Source organism: Oncorhynchus mykiss, chromosome 32, assembly GCF_013265735.2.
Source record: "Oncorhynchus mykiss isolate Arlee chromosome 32, USDA_OmykA_1.1, whole genome shotgun sequence".
NCBI classification, from domain to species: Eukaryota; Metazoa; Chordata; class Actinopteri; order Salmoniformes; family Salmonidae; genus Oncorhynchus; species Oncorhynchus mykiss.
The window spans coordinates 6,252,751-6,271,245 of record NC_050572.1 but is presented as its reverse complement, the minus strand read 5'-3'; the positions used below and the strand labels follow the sequence as shown (position 1 = coordinate 6,271,245).

The following is an 18,495-nucleotide window of genomic DNA, read 5'->3' as shown; positions in this document are numbered from 1 at the left end:
CACATTTTGATACGTTACAGCCTTATTCTAAAATCTATTACATAGTTCCCCCCCCCCCCCCCTCATTAATCTATACAATATCCCATAATGATAAAGAAAAAAATGTTTTTTATTTTTAAGTATTCAAACCCTTTACTCAGTACTTTGTTGAAGCACCTTTGGCAGTGATTGCACTCTCGAGTCTTCTTGGGTATGACGCTACAACCTTGGCCCATCATTATTTGGGGAGTTTCTCCCATTCTTCTCTGCAGATCTTATCAAGCTCTGTCAGGTTGGATGGGGAGCGTCGCCGCACAGCTATTTTCCAGTCTCTCCAGAGACACATTTCGGGTTCAAGTCCGGCCTCTGGCGGGGCCACTCAAGGACATTCACAGACTTGTCCTGAAGCCACTCCTGCGTTGTCTTGGCTGTGTGCTTAGGGTCGTTGTCCTGTTGGAATGTAAACCTTGGCCCCAGTCTGAGGTGCTGAGCGCTCTGGAGTAGGTTTTCAACAAGGATCTCTCTGTACTCTGCTCCATTCATCTTTCCCTCGATCCTGACTAGTCTCCCAGTCCCTGCCACTGAAAAACATCCCCACAGCATGATGCTGCCACCACCATGCGTCACCATAAGGATGGTGCCATGTTTCCTCCAGAAGTGATGCTTGGCATTCAGGCCAAAGAGTTTCATCAGTCACCTCCCTGACCGAGGCCCTTCTCCTCTGATTGCTCAGTTTGGCCGGGCGGCCAGCTCTAGGATGAGTCTTGGTGGTTCCAAACTTCTTCCATTTGAGAATGATGGAGGCCACTGTGTTCTTGGGGATCGTCAATGCTGCAGAAATGTTTTGGTACCCTTCCCCAGATCTGTTCCTCGACACAATCCTGTCTCAGAGGTCTACAGACAATTCCTTCGACCTCATGGCTTGGGTTTCGCTCTGACATAAAACTGCCAACTGTGGGACCTTATATAGACAGTTGTGTGCCTTTCCAAATCATGACCAATCAGTTGAATTTACCACAGGTGGACTCCGATCAAGTTGTAGAAACTTCTCAAGGATGATCAATGAAAACAGGATGCACCTGAGCTTAATTTCGAGTCTCATAGGAAAGGGTCTGAATACTTATCTAAATAAAGTAAATAAGGTATTTCTCTTTTTAATTTCTAAAAACCTGTTTTTCCCATTGTCATTATGGGATATTGTTTGTAGATTGATGAGGAAAAAAAATCTATTTAATCCATTTTTAATAAGGCTGAAACTAAGTCAATAGGTCTGAATACTTTCCAAATGCACTGTAGATGATATTTCAACATGGCTTCCCTTGCAAGCTTTTGCAACATTGTTATCAAATATATTGCAACTTTAGTGAATGATCAGAAACAGTCTGGGACTATATGGCCCAGTCTGACTATGGGACTATATGGTCCGGTCTGACTCTGGGACTATTTGGCCTAGTCTGACTCTGGGACTATTTGGTCCAGTCTGACTCTGGGACTATTTGGTCCAGTCTGACTCTGGGACTATATGGTCCAGTCTGACTCTGGGACTATATGGCCCAGTCTGACTATGGGACTATATGGTCCGGTCTGACTCTGGGACTATTTGGCCTAGTCTGACTCTGGGACTATTTGGTCCAGTCTGACTCTGGGACTATATAGCCCAGTCTGACTCTGGGACTATATGGTTTTCAACTGGGTTCAAGCAAATTTGAAATCATTTAAAATACTTGATCTGTGCTTGATTGAGCTTGCCTGACTTTATGGACCAATTGAATATCCCCAAAAGACTGTCAACCTCTGGTACTTGATGCAGGCCAGAGCCAATGCTAAAAGATTTCAAATAGTACTTGAACCTATGGTCTGATATGGTCTGATTCTGCCTGAACTTGAGTGTAGAGTTGGCGTTACAGAGGTCATTGAAAAGTTGTTCAATAGGGCAAAGGAATTTCTGTTCATTTATGGATTAACTTCTCTCTCCAAGAAGCTGGCTGACATTACAGTATGTGTGTGTGTGTGTGTGTGTGTGTGTGTGTGTAGGCATACTGTATGAGTGTGTGTGTGTGTGTGTGTGTGTGTGTGTGTGTGTGTGTGTGAATACATTACTCTCCACGTGGCCCTCCGTGATCCTCAGTAACACGCAGTCCAATGTTCAAAGTCACAGTGTTTGAGTCACAGGAGGCTGCTGAGAGGGAGGACGGCTCATAACATTGGCTGGATTGGAGCGTTGGGAACGCCATCAGACACAATGAAACCATATGTGTGATGTGTTGGATACGATTCCATTTGTTCCATTCCAGCCATTAATATGAGCCTGTCCTCCTCATTGAAGGTGTCACCAGCCGCCTGTGGTGTGTGTCATTTTTTATATATATATTTATTTAACCTTCATTTAACAACTCAGTTAAGAACAAATACTTATTCTAGAATGACGGCCTATCCCCCGGCCAAACGCCTCTCCTAAGCAGGATGACGCTGGGCCAATTGTGCACCGCCCTATAGGACTCCTGATCAAGGCCGGTTGTGATGAAGACCGGGATCGAACCAAATGAAATCAATTAAAATGTATTAGTCACATGCGCCGAATACAACAGGTGTAGTAGACCTTACAGTGAAATGCTTACTTACAAACCCTTAACCAACAATGCAGTTTTAAGAAAAAATACCTACAGAAATATAACCAGTGTCTGTAGTGATGCCTCTCTCACTGACATTCAGTGCCTTAGACCACAAGCACCAGTCGGGAGCCTTACTAGTGTATATGTGCATAGCTTAGGGAACATACCCTCCACATCACAACCAGTTGCCACTGACCATTAACAAATAGAATGTTTACCTGCATACAGAATCACAAGGCTGCATACAACTCACCATCTATTTGCTCTACTGCAGATGTGGAATGTCCACGAAAACATCGCGGTTGCTGTATAGTTTACAGTTTGTATTGGGCCAGACCAGGGTACGTGGTATCTCTGGTTCACAGTGTGTAGTGTGTATTGTAGTGATTTTTTTTTTTGGAGATGACCTATTTGCTATATTTTAAAAGACACGTACATGTTCTACATTACCAGGATAAATGTGAAAAACGGACAAACATTTCGGTCCTTGTCCATTGGAAACCATGTATTTGATACCATTTCACCATTTTTTAGGGGCGGCAGGTTAGAGCGTTGGACTAGTAACCAAAAGTTTGCCGGATCGAATCCCTGAGCTGACAAGATAAAAAAATCTGTTGTTCCGCCCCTGAAAAAGGCAGTTAACCCACTGTTAGGCCGTCATTGTAAATATGAATTTGTTCTTAATTAACTGACATGCCTCGTTAAATAAAGGTTACATTTAATAAACAATTCTGCTCCAGTCATTAGCACGAGCCTGTCCTCCCCATTTAAGGTGCCACCAACCTCCTGTGTAACACAATCTATAAACAGTATGATAATATTTCCTTAACTTCTAATATCTACTGTAACCCTCATCCTCCACATTACAACCCCGTTCTGCCAGTTCTGCCACATTCTGTTAAAGGTCCCCAAAGCACACACATCCCTGGGCCTCTCTTCTTTTCAGTTCGCTGCAGCTAGCGACTGGAACGAGCTGCAACAATCTCCATGTTTTCGTTCAAAGACTCAATCATGGACACTCTTACTGACAGTTGTGGCTGCTTTGCGTGATGTATTGTTGTCTCTAACTTCTTGCCATTTGTGCTGTTGTCTGTGCCCAATTATGTTTGTACTATGTTTTGTGTTGTTGTCATGTTGTGTTGCTACCACGCTGTGTTGTTGTCTTTAGGTCTCTCTTTATGTAGTGTTGCGTTGTATCTCTTATCGTGATGTGTTTTGTCCTATATTTTTATGTAATATATTTTTAATCTAATCCGCCGTCCCCGCAGGAGGCCTTTTGGTAGGCCGTCATTTGTAAACAGGAATGTGTTCTTAACTGACTTGCCTCGTTAAATAAAGGTTACATAAATTCCATATTAAAAATTGGTCTGAGTCTCCGCCAGCTTTGTGGGCGGGGTTAAATCATGCTGACCGGTAAGGGGCGGGGTCCTACTGCTACATCATGGCACACTCCTAGTCGTAAACTTTCACATGTGTAGTTTGAACGGATCTCACAAGGTGTAACCGATTTGTGTTTTAAGACGTTTACATTTTTTTGTTGTTAAGTATATTTGTTTTTCAAAAGGTTATTTATCCGTAAAGTGATGGCAAAAGGAGAAGGCGCCGATCAATATTCCAACAATAGTTTATTAACGAATAAACCGGTCAACCCAGATGTGGTCAAATTAGCTGGGAAGGTAAGTTGATTAATGTATAGTTTTATGAACAACAATATTAGCAGTAAATGTGTATGCATGAATGTACAACCTGAACTAAACTGGAGAGGAAGACGGCTTTGATTGAACAGCGATTCCAAAGAGGTGGAACGGTTTGTCAATATTCTCATGTCTAACTTTTTATACGTCCAGCCTAATCAATTAGTCTAGGTATTGATGATAAACTATAATCCGTTTTATTTCCACCGGCTTTGATGACAGCAGCCACCACGTTTCAATTACATTCCGCAAGGCGAGCACCAAACCCCGTCCTGTCTTCCCTTTATTCATTGAAAATGATTAGCTATAGCTATTTACGGCAAGGATGTTTTTTGCTTTGAAAAACCTATTGAGAATAGCGTAGGTTATATAAGTGATTAGAAATAGCTATGCGGTTTAGTCCGTCCCCTCGGATATATATGAATTGTAATGTGGCTTTTGGGGGTTGGAAACATATAGGAGTAGTCTACGCCGTGTCAGAGGAGCGTCTTGCTCGATGTAGCTAACACAGGCAGCGAGGCTACGTGTCATTTCACCCGGGCTGGAGCTGTGATTTCTTCTAAAGTTTGAATGAGCGCTTATATGCTTGATTTTGGTGTATACTAGGGGTGTGAATCGTAAACAAAATAATTGGGATCCTTCACGTTAAGAAAAATGCCTAACCGATAGTTGTGTAATGATGTTAGTTGATAACTTGCATTATTGCACTATCTTCAAAACTGCACGCAGAAATAAACTCCTCTTTCCAGGTCGGAATGAATTGTCTTATCCTCCTATACTGGCTTTTTTAGCAGCTGGTTCAAGGTTTGGTGGTGCCTTGACCAGCTTGTCTGGTGCCTTGGCCAGCCTTTCTGGTGCCTTGACCAGCTTTCGATGCTTGTCTGGTGCCTTGACCAGCTTGTCTGGTGCCTTGACCAGCTTTCGATGCTTGTCTGGTGCCTTTGACCTGCTAGTCTGGTGCCTTTGACCAGCTTGTCTGGTGCCTTTGACCAGCTTGTCTGGTGCCTTTGACCAGCTTGTCTGGTGCCTTTGACCAGCTTGTCTGGTGCCTTTGACCAGCTTTCGATGCTTGTCTGGTGCCTTGACCAGCTTTCGATGCTTGTCTGGTGCCTTTGACCTGCTAGTCTGGTGCCTTTGACCTGCTTGTCTAGTGCCTTTGACCAGTTTCCGATGCTTGTCGAAACATTTTATTCACACTTCCACCTGCCAGAGATCACACTGACAAGAGTAGGCTACACACATCTGAAAACGAAGGTCAAACTGCAGGACACGGGATGAGACACTTAAATTGAGCCACTCGCAGCTCAATTAATTTCCGCCTAATCTCTATAGGCCACTTGAAGCCTACGCACTGATAGACAGTGTCTCCGTGAAGAGGTTGGGAGTTGTCGGTGCGCAACACATCGCATCCTCAGTCTGTATTCTCCTTGTCAGATTTATTTTTCTTGTCCCGGCCAATTGTTAAGGTCGAGCCCTGGGTTAAGAAGGTCGAGCCCTGGGTTAAGAAGGTCGAGCCCTGGGTTAAGAAGGTCGAGCCCTGGGTTAAGAAGGTCGAGCCCTGGGTTAAGAAGGTCGAGCCCTGGGTTAAGAAGGTCGAGCCCTGGGTTAAGAAGGTCGAGCCCCGGGTTAAGAAGGTCGAGCCCCGGGTTAAGAAGGTCGAGCCCTGGGTTATTGCACACTCTTCTCTAGAGGTTGATTGCACAGGAAGGTTTAGCTGTTGCAGTAGAAGTTTGATGACCATGTTCTGCAGTTTCCAATTCATTTAACTCCTTTACAAGTGTAGGCCCACATTCCAGACAGACAGGTTTGTTAACCCAGACCCTGCGTGTCCCCAGGCGCTCTCATTTGTTGACTTCTGTAACCGTAAAAGCCTTGCATATGTTAATATCAGAAGCCTCCTCCCTAAGGTTGTTTTACTCAGAGTGCTCAGCACACTCCGCCAACCCTGATGTCATTGCCTTGTCTGAATCCTGGCTCAGGAAGGCTACCAAAAATTTACATCTCCAACTACAACATTTTCCATCAAGGTAGAACTGCCAAAGGGGGAGGAGTTAGCCTGCAAAGTTCTGTTATACTTTCCAGGTCTATGCCCAAACAGTTCGAGCTTCTAATTTTAAAAATGAATCTCTCCAGAAATAAGTCTCTCACTGTTGCAGCCAGTTATAGACCCCCTCAGCTCCCAGCTGTGCCCTGGACACCGTATGTGAATTGATTGCCCCCCCCATCTATCTTCAGACTTCGTTCTGTTAGGTGACCTAAATTGGGATATGCTTAACACCCCAGCAGTCCTACAATCTAAGCTAGATGCCCTCAAACTCACACAAATTATCAAGGAACCCACCAGGTATAACCCTAAATCCGTAAACATGGGCACACTCCTAGATTTTATCCTGACCAACTTTCCCTCCAAATACTGCCTCATTGCCTGCATCCGCTATGGGTCAAACGACCACCCCTCATCACTGTCAAACGCTCCCCAAAACACTTCTGCGAGCAGGCCTTTCTAATCGCCCTGGCCCGGGTATCCTGGAAGGATATTGACCTCATCCCGTCAGTCGAGGATGCCTGGTCGTTCTTTAAAAGTAATTTCCTCACCATCTTGTATAAGCATGCCCCTTTCTAAAAATGTAGGACTAAGAACAGATATAGCCCTTGGTTCACTCCAGACCTGACTGACCTCGACCAGCACAAAAACATCCTGTGGTGTTCTGCACTAGCATTGAATTGTTCCCGCGATATGCAACTTTTCAGTAAAGTCAGGAACCAATACACGCCATCAGTCAGGAAAGCAAAGGCCAGCTTTTTCAAACAGAAATTTGCATCCTGTAGCTCTAACTCCAAAACATTTTGGGACACTAAAGTCCATGGAGAATAAGAGCACCTCCCCCAAGCTGCCAACTGCACTGAGGCTAGGTAACACTGTCACCACCGATAAATCCACGATAATCGAGAATTTCAATAAGCATTTCTCTACGGCTGGCCATGCTTTCCTCCTGGCTACCCCAACCCCGGCCAACAGCTCTGCACCCCCCGCAGCTACTTGCCCAAGCCTCCCCAGCTTCTCATTCACCCAAATCCAGATAGCAGATGTTTTGAAAGAGCTGCAAAACCTGGACCTGTACAATTCAGCTGGGCTAGACAATCTGGACCCTCTCTTTCTGAAATTATCCACCGCCATTGTTGCAACCCCTATTACCAGTCTGTTCAACCTCTCTTTTGTATCGTCTGAGACCCCTAAAGATTGGAAAGCTGCCGTGGTCAAACTGTTACAGACCTATATCTGTGGTCAAACTGTTACAGACTTATATCCATCCTGCCCTGCCTTTCAAAAACCATGTCAATATACCGATCCCTGACCATTTCGAATCCCACCATACCTTCTCCACTGTGCAATCCGGTTTCCGAGCTGGTCACGGGTGCACCTCAGCCACGCTCAAGGTACTAAATGATATTAGAGCCGCCATCAATAAAAGACAATACTGTTCAGCTGGGTTCATCGACTTGGCCAAGGCTTTCAACTCTGTCAATCACTGTACTCTTATCGGCAGACTCAACAGCCTTGGTTTCTCAAATGACTGCCTCGCCTGGTTCACCAACTACTTCTCAGAGTTCAGTGTGTCAAATCGGAGGGCCTGTTGTCTGGACCTCTGGCTGTCTCTATGGGGTACCACGGGGTTCAATTCTCAGGCCGACTCTTTTCTCTGTATATATCAACGATGTCACTCTTGCTGCGGGTGATTCCCTGATCCACCTCTACACAGACGACACCATTCTGTATACTTCTGGCCCTTCTTTGGACACTGTGTTAACTAATCTCCAAATGAGCTGCAATGCTAGTGAAACTAAATGCGTGCTTTTCAACCGTTCCATGCCCACCCGACGAGCATCACTACTCTGGACGGTTCCGACTTAGAATATGTGGACAACTACAAATGCCTAGGTGTCTGGCTAGACTGTGAACTCTCCTTCCAGACTCATATTAAAGTCTGTGTGCCAGACAGACAGGTTTGATATGGGTAATGTGTAGGGTAGCAGTCCCAATAAGTCTGTTGTGAAATGCATGTCATGGGTTGGCACGGTTTTGGTTTCGAAAGGATTCAACCTTGTGTAACAGTATAACTTTAGACCGTCCCCTTGCCCATACCCGGGCACGAACCAGAGACCCTCTGCACACATCAACAACAGTCTCACCCTCGAAGCATCGTTACCCATCGCTCCACAAAAGCCGTGACCCTTGCAGAGCAAGGGGAACCACTACTTCAAGGTCTCAGAGCGAGTGACGTCACCGATTGAAACGCTATTTAGCGCGCACCACCGCTAAGTAGCTAGCCGTTTCACATCCGTTACACTTGTGCAATACCGTTGGTGTTTGACCTGAATTAAAACCTAGTGTTTGGCCAGTTAATGTATGTTGCCAGTGAGTCAGTCCACAACACTGTGAAAGATGCCTTAATGTCCCTGTGGCCTACATCAGACTTAAGAGAGGATCCTTTTTCAGTCAGACCAACAAGTTGTCACTGAAAGAATGTGTTGGTGCGTCAACAGCCTTGGTTATCTGACGTTTATGGTCACACAGTGACTCATGTGTCTAACCAGATCCAAAGTACAAACAATAATAGACACAGATTCTCAAGGAGTTGTTTTATTTTGAACTTGTTTTATGGCCTGTGAACTTGCCCTGAAAACTCCACTTAGTCTAGCAGAGGATAAGGATTGATTTGGGACCCGGGCACAAATAAACTTTTATGTTCCCTGCAGTTCTTAGTACCCAGTGTTTTCCCCCTATATGTGAATGAGGTGACGTCTCAGATCCCACCAATCAGGATCCTCGCCAACCGGGTGGCGGCCACAGAGAGCCCTTTTCATTGGCTTAGGAGGAGGGTGTGGGTGCCTGTGCTCCTGACTGCCTATTGGTTGACAAATGTTGAGGGCTCCCTTTCAAGCTGGCTAGCCAACCTGGCGAAGTTCCCTGCCAGAGAAGTGCAGAAAGGCCCTCGTTCTCGCCAGGGGATTGTGACAACCCTGTGAGGAGACACACTAACCAGTCTGGCCATTTTGTATTTATTTTTGACCAGGCTCCAACTACTTTTGACCAGGCTCCATAGAGTGATGTAGAGAATACGGTGCCATTCTGGAGGCAGTCTGTCAGGTCACTCATGCCAGGGAATTGATATGAAAGTAGTGCACTATGTATGGGGAATAGAGTACCGTTTGGGATTTTTTTATTTTATTTCACCTTTATTTAACCAGGTAGGCAAGTTGAGAACAAGTTCTCATTTACAATTGCGACCTTGGCCAAAATAAAGCAAAGCAGTTCGACACATACAACGACACAGAGTTACACATGGAGTAAAACAAACACACAGTCAATAGTACAGTATAAACAAGTCTATACGATGTGAGCAAATGAGGAGAGATAAGGGAGGTAAAGGCAAAAAAAGGCCATGGTGGCAAAGTAAATACAATACAGCAAGTAAAACACTGGAATGGTAGATTTGCAGTGGAAGAATGTGCAAAGTATGAAATACAGTAGGGAAAGAGGTAGTTGTTTGGGCTAAATTATAGGTGGGCTATGTACAGGTGCAGATGCGGACAGGGTGATTGGTATCGAGGTGGGAAAGGTTCCAGTCTACAACCTGTGGGGACAGAGAGAATAATTGGGTTACACTGTTCTCACGCTGTCGTGGGACCGTCTCATGACAAAATGCCTCTCTGTCCCAGATTCCCAGCACTGGTCCTCCTGTTACTGTGGGTGTGTTCTGTAGCCCCCATCCCTGCGCTGGTCCTCCTGTTACTGTGGGTGTGTTCTGTAGCCCCCATCCCTGCGCTGGTCCTCCTGTTCTGTAGCTGGATGGTAGATCTGGAAACCAGAACTCTTGAGTAAAACAGACGAGGGAGGGAGGGATAGGAGAGAGACTGTTTTGGATTAGGCTGCTAAGCAGAATACCCCCCTATCACCATTGTAAAGAGAGCCTGCTAAATGCTAAGCCAAAGAGACCGTAGATCCAATCATATTTAGGCTAGCTCTGCAAATAAGTTGATGTGATTTTATTATTTGACCCTTCTGGTCATTTATGCACATTTGAACATCTTTCAAGAACGATCTGGCCATGTACTCTCATTATCCCCCGGCACAGCCAGAGGAGGACTGGCCATCCATCAAAGCCAGGTTCTTCTCTCTACGTTTCTTCCTAGGGTTCCTGCATTTTCTAGGAAGTTTTCTTCCTAGCCAGTGTGTTTCTACATAAGTTAATGCACCTTGCACTAATTGTTTCAAGCTATTGACACGTTGTCCAGTTAGTTGGATCATCTTTGTAGTAGGGCTGGGAATTGCCAGGGAACTTACAATACAATATTTTCACGATACTTAGCAATATATTACAATTCTATATGTATTACTATTCTATATGAATTACTATTCTATATGTATTACTATTCTATATGAATTACTATTCTATATGAATTACTATTCTATATGTATTACTATTCTATATGAATTACTATTCTATATGAATTACTATTCTATATAAATTACTATTCTATATGAATTACTATTCTATATGAATTACTATTCTATATAAATTACTATTCTATATGAATTACTATTCTATATGAATTACTATTCTATATTTATTACTATTCTATATGAATTGGTTTCATGGAAAACAACTTCTAATCAGTCATGGAAATAAGTTACAATCATGTTGGCTTACCATTTCATGAAGACAAATCCAATGGCTTAGTATTCACCCCATTGGCACTTGTCCTATTTTGTTGCCTTACAACCTGGAATTAAAATCTTTTTTTTGGGGGGGGGGGGGTGTTTGTATCCTTTAATTTACACAACATGCCTACCAGTTTGATGAACAATTGTTTTTGTGAAACAAGCAAGAAATAAGACAGAAAAAACATAACTATTCACCCCCCCCCCCCCCCCTCCTCTAAGTCAATACTTTGTAGAGCCACCTTTTGCAGCAATTACAGCTGCAAGTCTCTTGTGCCAAGCTTATAGAGACATGCCCCATCTAGCCACTGGGATTTTTGTACATTCTTCCAGGCAAAACTGCTCCAGCTCCTTCAAGTTGGATTGGTTCCGCCGGTGTACAGCAATCTTTAACTCATACCATAGATTCTCAATTGGATTGAGGTCTGGGCTTTGACTAGGCCATTCCAAGACATTTAAATGTTTCCCCTTAATCCACTCAAGTGTTGTTTTAGCAGTATGGTTAGGGTCATTGTCCTGCTGGAAGGTGAACCTCTGTCCCAGTCTCAAATCTCTGGAAGACTGAAACCGGTTTCCCTCAAGAATTTCCCTGTATTTAGTGCCATCCATCATTCCTCCAATTCTGACAATGTTTCCCTCCAGTTGAAAAACATCCCCACAGCATGATGCTGCCACAACCATGCTTCACGGTGGGGATCGTGTTCTCGGGGTGATGGGAGGTGTTGGGTTTGCACCAGACAGTGTTTTCCTTGATGGCCAAAAAGCTCAATTTTAGTCATCTGACTAGAGTACCTTCTTCCATATGTTTGGGGAGTCTCCCACACGCCTTTTGGCGAACACCAAACATTTTGCTTATTTTTATCTTTAAGCAATGGCTTTTGTCTGGCCACCCTTCCGTAAAGCCCAGCTCTGTGGAGTGTACGGCTTAGTGGTCCTATGGACAGATACTCCAATCTCCGCCGTGGAGCTTTGCAGCTCCTTCGGGGTTGTCTTTGGTCTCTTAATGGTGCTCTGTGGAATGTTCAAAGTTTCGGATATTTTCTTTTATAACTCAACCATGATCTGTACTTCTGCACTACTTTGTCTCTGACATGTTCGGAGAGCTCCTTGGTCTTCATGGTGCCGCTTGCTTCAGAACAGGTGTGTGTGTGTGTGTGTGTGTGTGTGTGTGTGTGTGTGTGTGTGTGTGTATATATATGTATGTATGTATGTATGTATGTATGTATGTATATGTATATATATATATATATGTATGAGATCATGTGACACTTAGATTGCACACAGGTGGACTTTATTCAACTAATTATGTGACTTCTGAAGGTAATTGGTTCTCCAGATCTTATTTAGGGGCTTCATAGCAACGGGGAGGGGCTTCATAGCAACGGGGAGGGGCTTCACAGCAAAGGGGAGGGGCTTCACAGCAGAGGGGGTGAATACATACGCACTCAACACATTTCTGTTTAGAATTTTTGAAACGTGTTTTTTTTTTTTTTTTTTTTTTTTTTCACCAATTTTGAATATATTGTGTATGTCCATTACATGAATTCCAAATAAATTAAAAAAGATTTAAATTACATTATGCAACAAAATAGGAAAACACAAGACGGGATTAATGTTTTGCAAGACACTGTATAGGGAATGTTATACATTATGTTTTTTTGAATAATTATTTTATTATCATGATTTTTGAATAATTATTTTAATTATATCTTTAAAAAATATTGGCGTAACAATACTGTATCCCCTCTCCCCATCCCTACTTTGTCTAGAATTCCCTCTATTAGAGCTGTTTAGTTATTTGTTGGTTTGTGACTCTGTTGAGGGTCAGACTGCAACAAAGTTCAGTTGGTGTCTGATGTGAAAGAATGTTTTTTTTTTTTTTTACAAGACTCATTATTGCATCAATCCATTCCGTGGAAGCCTGGGTGCCATCTTGTTTCTGCTTTGCAGTAGCAAACCCCATTGATACAACAGACTGGCATTCAGGTCCTAAGCTATTGCATGAATCTTTTTTATTTTTTTAAGGAATGAATTAATGCAACATTCATGCATTGCGCATTCCTCTACCTTTTTAATGTGGATCCTAACAAACTAAACTGTTAAACATGTCAACTTGTTGGTAATGAATAAACCCCTTTTTTTCCCCCCCTGTCTTTCCCAGCGTGAGCAGCGCGACAGGTTGTCCATATGCAACAAGCTGTGCTACGCGGTGGGAGGAGCGCCCTATCAGATCACAGGCTGTGCGCTGGGCTTCTTCCTCCAGATATACCTACTGGATGTGGCACAGGTGAGTCTTCAGTCAGTAGCACCCTTACTCTCTATTTAGGGCGCTAGCCATAAGGCTCTGGTCAAAATTAGTGCACTATATATAGGGAATAGGATTCCATAGTGCTCGGGTCAAAATTAGTGCACTATTAAGGGAATAGGATTTCATAGGGCTCTGGTCAAAATTAGTGCACTATTAAGGGAATAGGATTTCATAGGGCTCTGGTCAAAATTAGTGCACTATATATAGGGAATAGGATTCCATAGGGCTCTGGTCAAAAGTAAGTGCGGTGTATAGGAAATGGGGTATCATTTGGGACCCATCACCATTTCACTGACCTACCCCCTCCTAGTGTTCACAGATCTGACAGGGCTTGTCAGAGCAAGTGCCAGCAGAATAGTGATGGGTCCTGCTATCTCAAATGGTGTTTAGGTTCTCGACTCCCAACAGAGTGTAAATTCCTCAGAGATCATAATGACTAATGTAGCATACCGTGGTCTTTTCAGATGGTCAGGAATATAGAACGATCTTGGTCAGATACCCTCAGGCTAAAACAAAACAAGAAAATAATTTATATTGGCCTATTATATGCTCCTAGCATTTCTTTATTTAGAAACGGTGCTGTATCACCTAGATTACCTGCCGTATGTAGGCTGGCTCCTCTGAACCGGGGGTGTAGGCTGGCTCCTCTGAACCGGGGGTGTAGGCTGGCTCCTCTGGCCCGGGGGGTGTAGGCTGGCTCCTCTGGCCCGGGGGGTGTAGGCTGGCTCCTCTGGCCCGGGGGGTGTAGGCTGGCTCCTCTGGCCCGGGGGTTGTAGGCTGGTTCCTCTGGCCCGGGAGTGTAGGCTGGTTCCTCTGGCCCGGGAGTGTAGGCTGGTTCCTCTGGCCCGAGGTTGTAGGCTGGTTCCTCTGGCCCGGGGTTGTAGGCTGGCTCCTCTGGCCCGGGGGTTGTAGGCTGGTTCCTCTGGCCCGGGAGTGTAGGCTGGTTCCTCTGGCCCGGGGTTGTAGGCTGGCTCCTCTGGCCCGGAGGTTGTAGGCTGGTTCCTCTGGCCCGCGAGTGTAGGCTGGTTCCTCTGGCCCGGGGGTGTAGTGCACTATATAGAGAATAGGGTGCCATTTGGGACTCAGCTTAAGTTATTTTTGAAGTCATTAACTCAGTGGTGGGTTGTGACCTGACTGGATCAAAGCGCTCACTGAGGCTTAGCCAGAGCTTGGGAGGTTGAGTAGACTGACTCCTCTGGCCTGGGGAGAACAGTCGCCTAGACTGACTCCACTCTGCGCTTAACTAGAATTTTGATGTTGAGGGCAAGATGGCGTCCAACTCCCCCGACTGCTGAGATCAGTGATGAAGAGGCAATTTTTTTTTGTGGGGGAGACCTGACTAAATTCACGTAGAAATATGAGTTATAGATCTGTAATTCTTGCTGAAAACAAGTCTCTCTAAGAAGTCATAGATCTGTTCTGTCCACTATTTCTATGCTTCCTGTTCTCGAGTTGTTGAGTCTTTTACTTTTGTAAAAAAGTTTTGAACACCAGCTTAATTAAACAACAATATTTTTGGTTACGAAAAATGATATTTCACAGCGGTTTAGGTGGTACAGTGATTCTCTAAACGTGCTTGTTGTGACGCAAATTGTCTGAATTTTATCTACCAGGAAATTGTGAAGCGGTTTCTGCGTAGTGCACGTTTAAGTGTAACCTCCCTGAACAGGTGGTAGGATTCATGGAGTCATCTCCTTAGGCTCTCTAGACATAGTCTTTTGTAATCTTGTGGTTTCCTGTTATTCTGTAGCATGATGCGGGAAAACGTTCAGTAGCCCACAGGACTGACTCAATAGGTTGAACATGGCAGCTTCATGCTTCAAATGAGCCACCTCTGTCAGTTCAGTTGGACCTGTTTCCATCAAGTCTCCCAGCCTGGTCCTTTTTAGTTCTAACCATTCATCCATATCTCTAACCTTGCTCTCTCTCTCTCTCTCTCTCCTCTCCTCCCTCAAGTTGGACCCCTTCTATGCGTCGATCATCCTGTTCGTGGGGAGGGCCTGGGATGCTGTGACGGACCCGATCATAGGCTTCATGGTCTCCCGCTCTCCCTGGACACGCTTCGGACGAATGCTGCCATGGTACGGCCATTTTTTACCGGTTCTCATATCAAATCAGTCACAATTTAGCCTTCGAGAGCTTCATGTGTTTTCTCTTTTTTTTTTTTCCTGTTTGGTTGTGAACTTCATCCCTCTGAATGGTAGTCAGGAAGGAAAGAACCGAGGAAAGCGTACGTAACTCCCATCTGTGGGCTCTAGGTTCTTTCCCACCAATTCAGCCGTTTTGGTTGAGAATTCCCTCGTTGTGGCATCTGTTGCTGTAACTAAAAGGCCAACCTCCTATTTTGCAGCTGGATATCAGGCTAACAGACGGTTTTAAATATCCACATTGCCTTACAAGATGTCTTCTTTTTTTGGAGTGTTACCATTCACAGGTTCCATGCAGCAACAACATGTATGTGTGTAAGCGCGAGGGAGTGTCGGGAGTCGGGAATACTTGGTGACAGCCAGAAGGGTGATAGTCTGCGTTTTTACCAACGACGATTTAGCAATAGATCTCGCTGGAATGTCTGTGTGTGTTGGCCCTTTCCCCTCTATTGGTCCCCCGGTCATTTTGAAACCCCACTGGTGTGCCAAGTGTGCTTCAAACTTGCGTATCCCAAATGGCACCCTATTCCAACATACTACATTAAAACAGAGCCCTATAGGCCCTGGTCAAAAGTAGTGCACTATATAGGGTTAGGCCGTAGTGAATGCGTGCTAAGTGGATCGGGTTAGGCCGTAGTGAATGCGTGCTAAGTGGATCGGGTTAGGCCGTAGTGAATGCGTGCTAAGTGGATCGGGTTAGGCCATTTCTTGGCATGCATTCACTATGACCTGTGTTGTAACTGTCTGATGTTTTGGGGAAAGTACCTCCTGGTACGATTTGAGTACATCTTCATTAAGGTTTCAGCTGCAGCTCTGAAAGGGTTACTGCAGTTGTCTACTGCTCAGAGCACACACACACACACACACACACACACACCACACATTACTTTCTGTGATGATTTCTTCAAACATTCTCTGAAACATAAGCCACATTTCCTGTAGGGCTAAAATGAAGACAAAAAAAACCCCATCTTCAAACGACAAGCAGTCAGGCTTTTATTTAACAAAGATAGTACAGAGGTTTCTGCTTGCCTTGCAGTTCCCACAGAGTTCCTTGACATGGTCTTGGTGTTTCTACACAGCCTTCATACATGCCTCCTTATGCTTCTTCTTTAAACCTTTTTAAAAGGGCCGAGTTTTGCGTCTCCGTCTTCTGGGATATACTGTGCCGTCAGAAAGTATTCAGACCCCTTGACTTTTTCCACATTTTGTTACGTTACAGCCTTATTCTAAATTTTTATTAACATTTGTTCCCTCATCAATCTATACACAATACCCCATAATGACATCCAAAACATATATTTATAGAAATGTTTGCTGAAGTATTCAGACCTTTTTACTCAGTACTTTGTTGAAGCACATTTTGGCAGGGACTATAGATTTGAGTCTTCTTGGGTTTGACGCTACAAGCTTGGCACAGCTGTATTTGGAGTTCCTCTCAAGCTTTGTCAAGTTGGATGGGGAGGGTTGCTGGATGGGGAGGGTTTGCTGGATGGGGAGGGTTTGCTGGATGGGGAGGGTTTGCTGGATGGGGAGGGTTTGCTGGATGGGGAGGGTTGCCGCACAGCTCGTTTCAGGTCTCTCCAGAGATGTTCCATCGGGTTCAAGTCCAGGCTCTGGCTGGGCCACTCAAGGACTTGTCCTGAAGCCACTCCTGCATTGTCTAGGCTGTGTGCTTATGGTCGTTGTCCTGTTGGAAGGTGAACCTTCACCTGAGTCTGTGGTCCTGAGGGCTCTGGAGTAGGTTTTCATCAAGGATCGCTCTGTACTTTGCTCCGTTAATCTTTGCCTCGATACTAGTCTCCCAGTCCCTGCTGGGCGGCCAGCTCTAGGATGAGTCTTGGTGGTTCCAAACCTCTTCCATTTAAGGATTATGGGAATCTTCAATGGTGCAGAAAAGCTTTTGGTACCCTTCACCAGATCTGTACCTCGACACAAACCTATCTCTGAGCTCTACGGACAGTTCCTTCGACCTCATTGCTTGGTTTTTGCTCTGACATAAAACTGTCAACTGTGGGACATTTTTATATAGACCGGTGCCTGCCTTTCCAAATCATGTCCAATCAGTTGAATTTACCACAGGTGGACTCCGATCAAGTTGTAGAAACATCTCAAGGATGATCAATGGAAACAGGATGCAGCTGAGCTACATTTCGACTCTCATAGTCTTTTTTTACATTTGTTTTAATATTACCTTTTAATTTAACGAGTCAGTTAAGAACATTCTGCGTATTTTTTTAATGTTTTAAATGTATCACCTTTATTTAACCAGGTATTTATATATATATACAGTGCCTTGCGAAAGTATTCGGCCCCCTTGAACTTTGCGACCTTTTGCCACATTTCAGGCTTCAAACATAAAGATATAAAACTGTATTTTTTTGTGAAGAATCAACAACAAATGGGACACAATCATGAAGTGGAACGACATTTATTGGATATTTCAAACTTTTTTAACAAATCAAAAACTGAAAAATTGGGCGTGCAAAATTATTCAGCCCCTTTACTTTCAGTGCAGCAAACTCTCTCCAGAAGTTCAGTGAGGATCTCTGAATGATCCAATGTTGACCTAAATGACTAATGATGATAAATACAATCCACCTGTGTGTAACCAAGTCTCCGTATAAATGCACCTGCACTGTGATAGTCTCATAGGTACGTTAAAAGCGCAGAGAGCATCATGAAGAACAAGGAACACACCAGGCAGGTCCGAGATACTGTTGTGAATAAGTTTAAAGCCGGATTTGGATACAAAAAGATTTCCCAAGCTTTAAACATCCCAAGGAGCACTGTGCAAGCGATAATATTGAAATTGAAGGAGTATCAGACCACTGCAAATCTACCAAGACCTGGCCGTCCCTCTAAACTTTCAGCTCATACAAGGAGAAGACTGAACAGAGATGCAGCCAAGAGGCCCATGATCACTCTGGATGAACTGCAGAGATCTACAGCTGAGGTGGGAGACTCTGTCCATAGGACAACAATCAGTCGTATATTGCACAAATCTGGCCTTTATGGAAGAGTGGCAAGA

At 44.3% G+C, this 18,495-nt stretch overlaps 1 protein-coding gene across 1 annotated transcript in view; it reads left to right on the top strand.

Annotated features, from left to right (window-relative positions):
* The first annotated feature begins 4,032 nt into the window (after positions 1 to 4,032).
* Positions 4,033 to 18,495, top strand: part of LOC110487835 (sodium-dependent lysophosphatidylcholine symporter 1-B) — a 41,068-nt gene continuing 26,605 nt past the window's right edge. Inside the window, exons 1-3 of the mRNA XM_036971014.1 lie at positions 4,033 to 4,267; positions 13,171 to 13,296; positions 15,274 to 15,398. Of these exons, the coding sequence (XP_036826909.1) occupies positions 4,175 to 4,267; positions 13,171 to 13,296; positions 15,274 to 15,398 (344 nt within the window). The 5' untranslated portion in view covers positions 4,033 to 4,174. The remainder of the gene's footprint in view (positions 4,268 to 13,170; positions 13,297 to 15,273; positions 15,399 to 18,495) is intronic.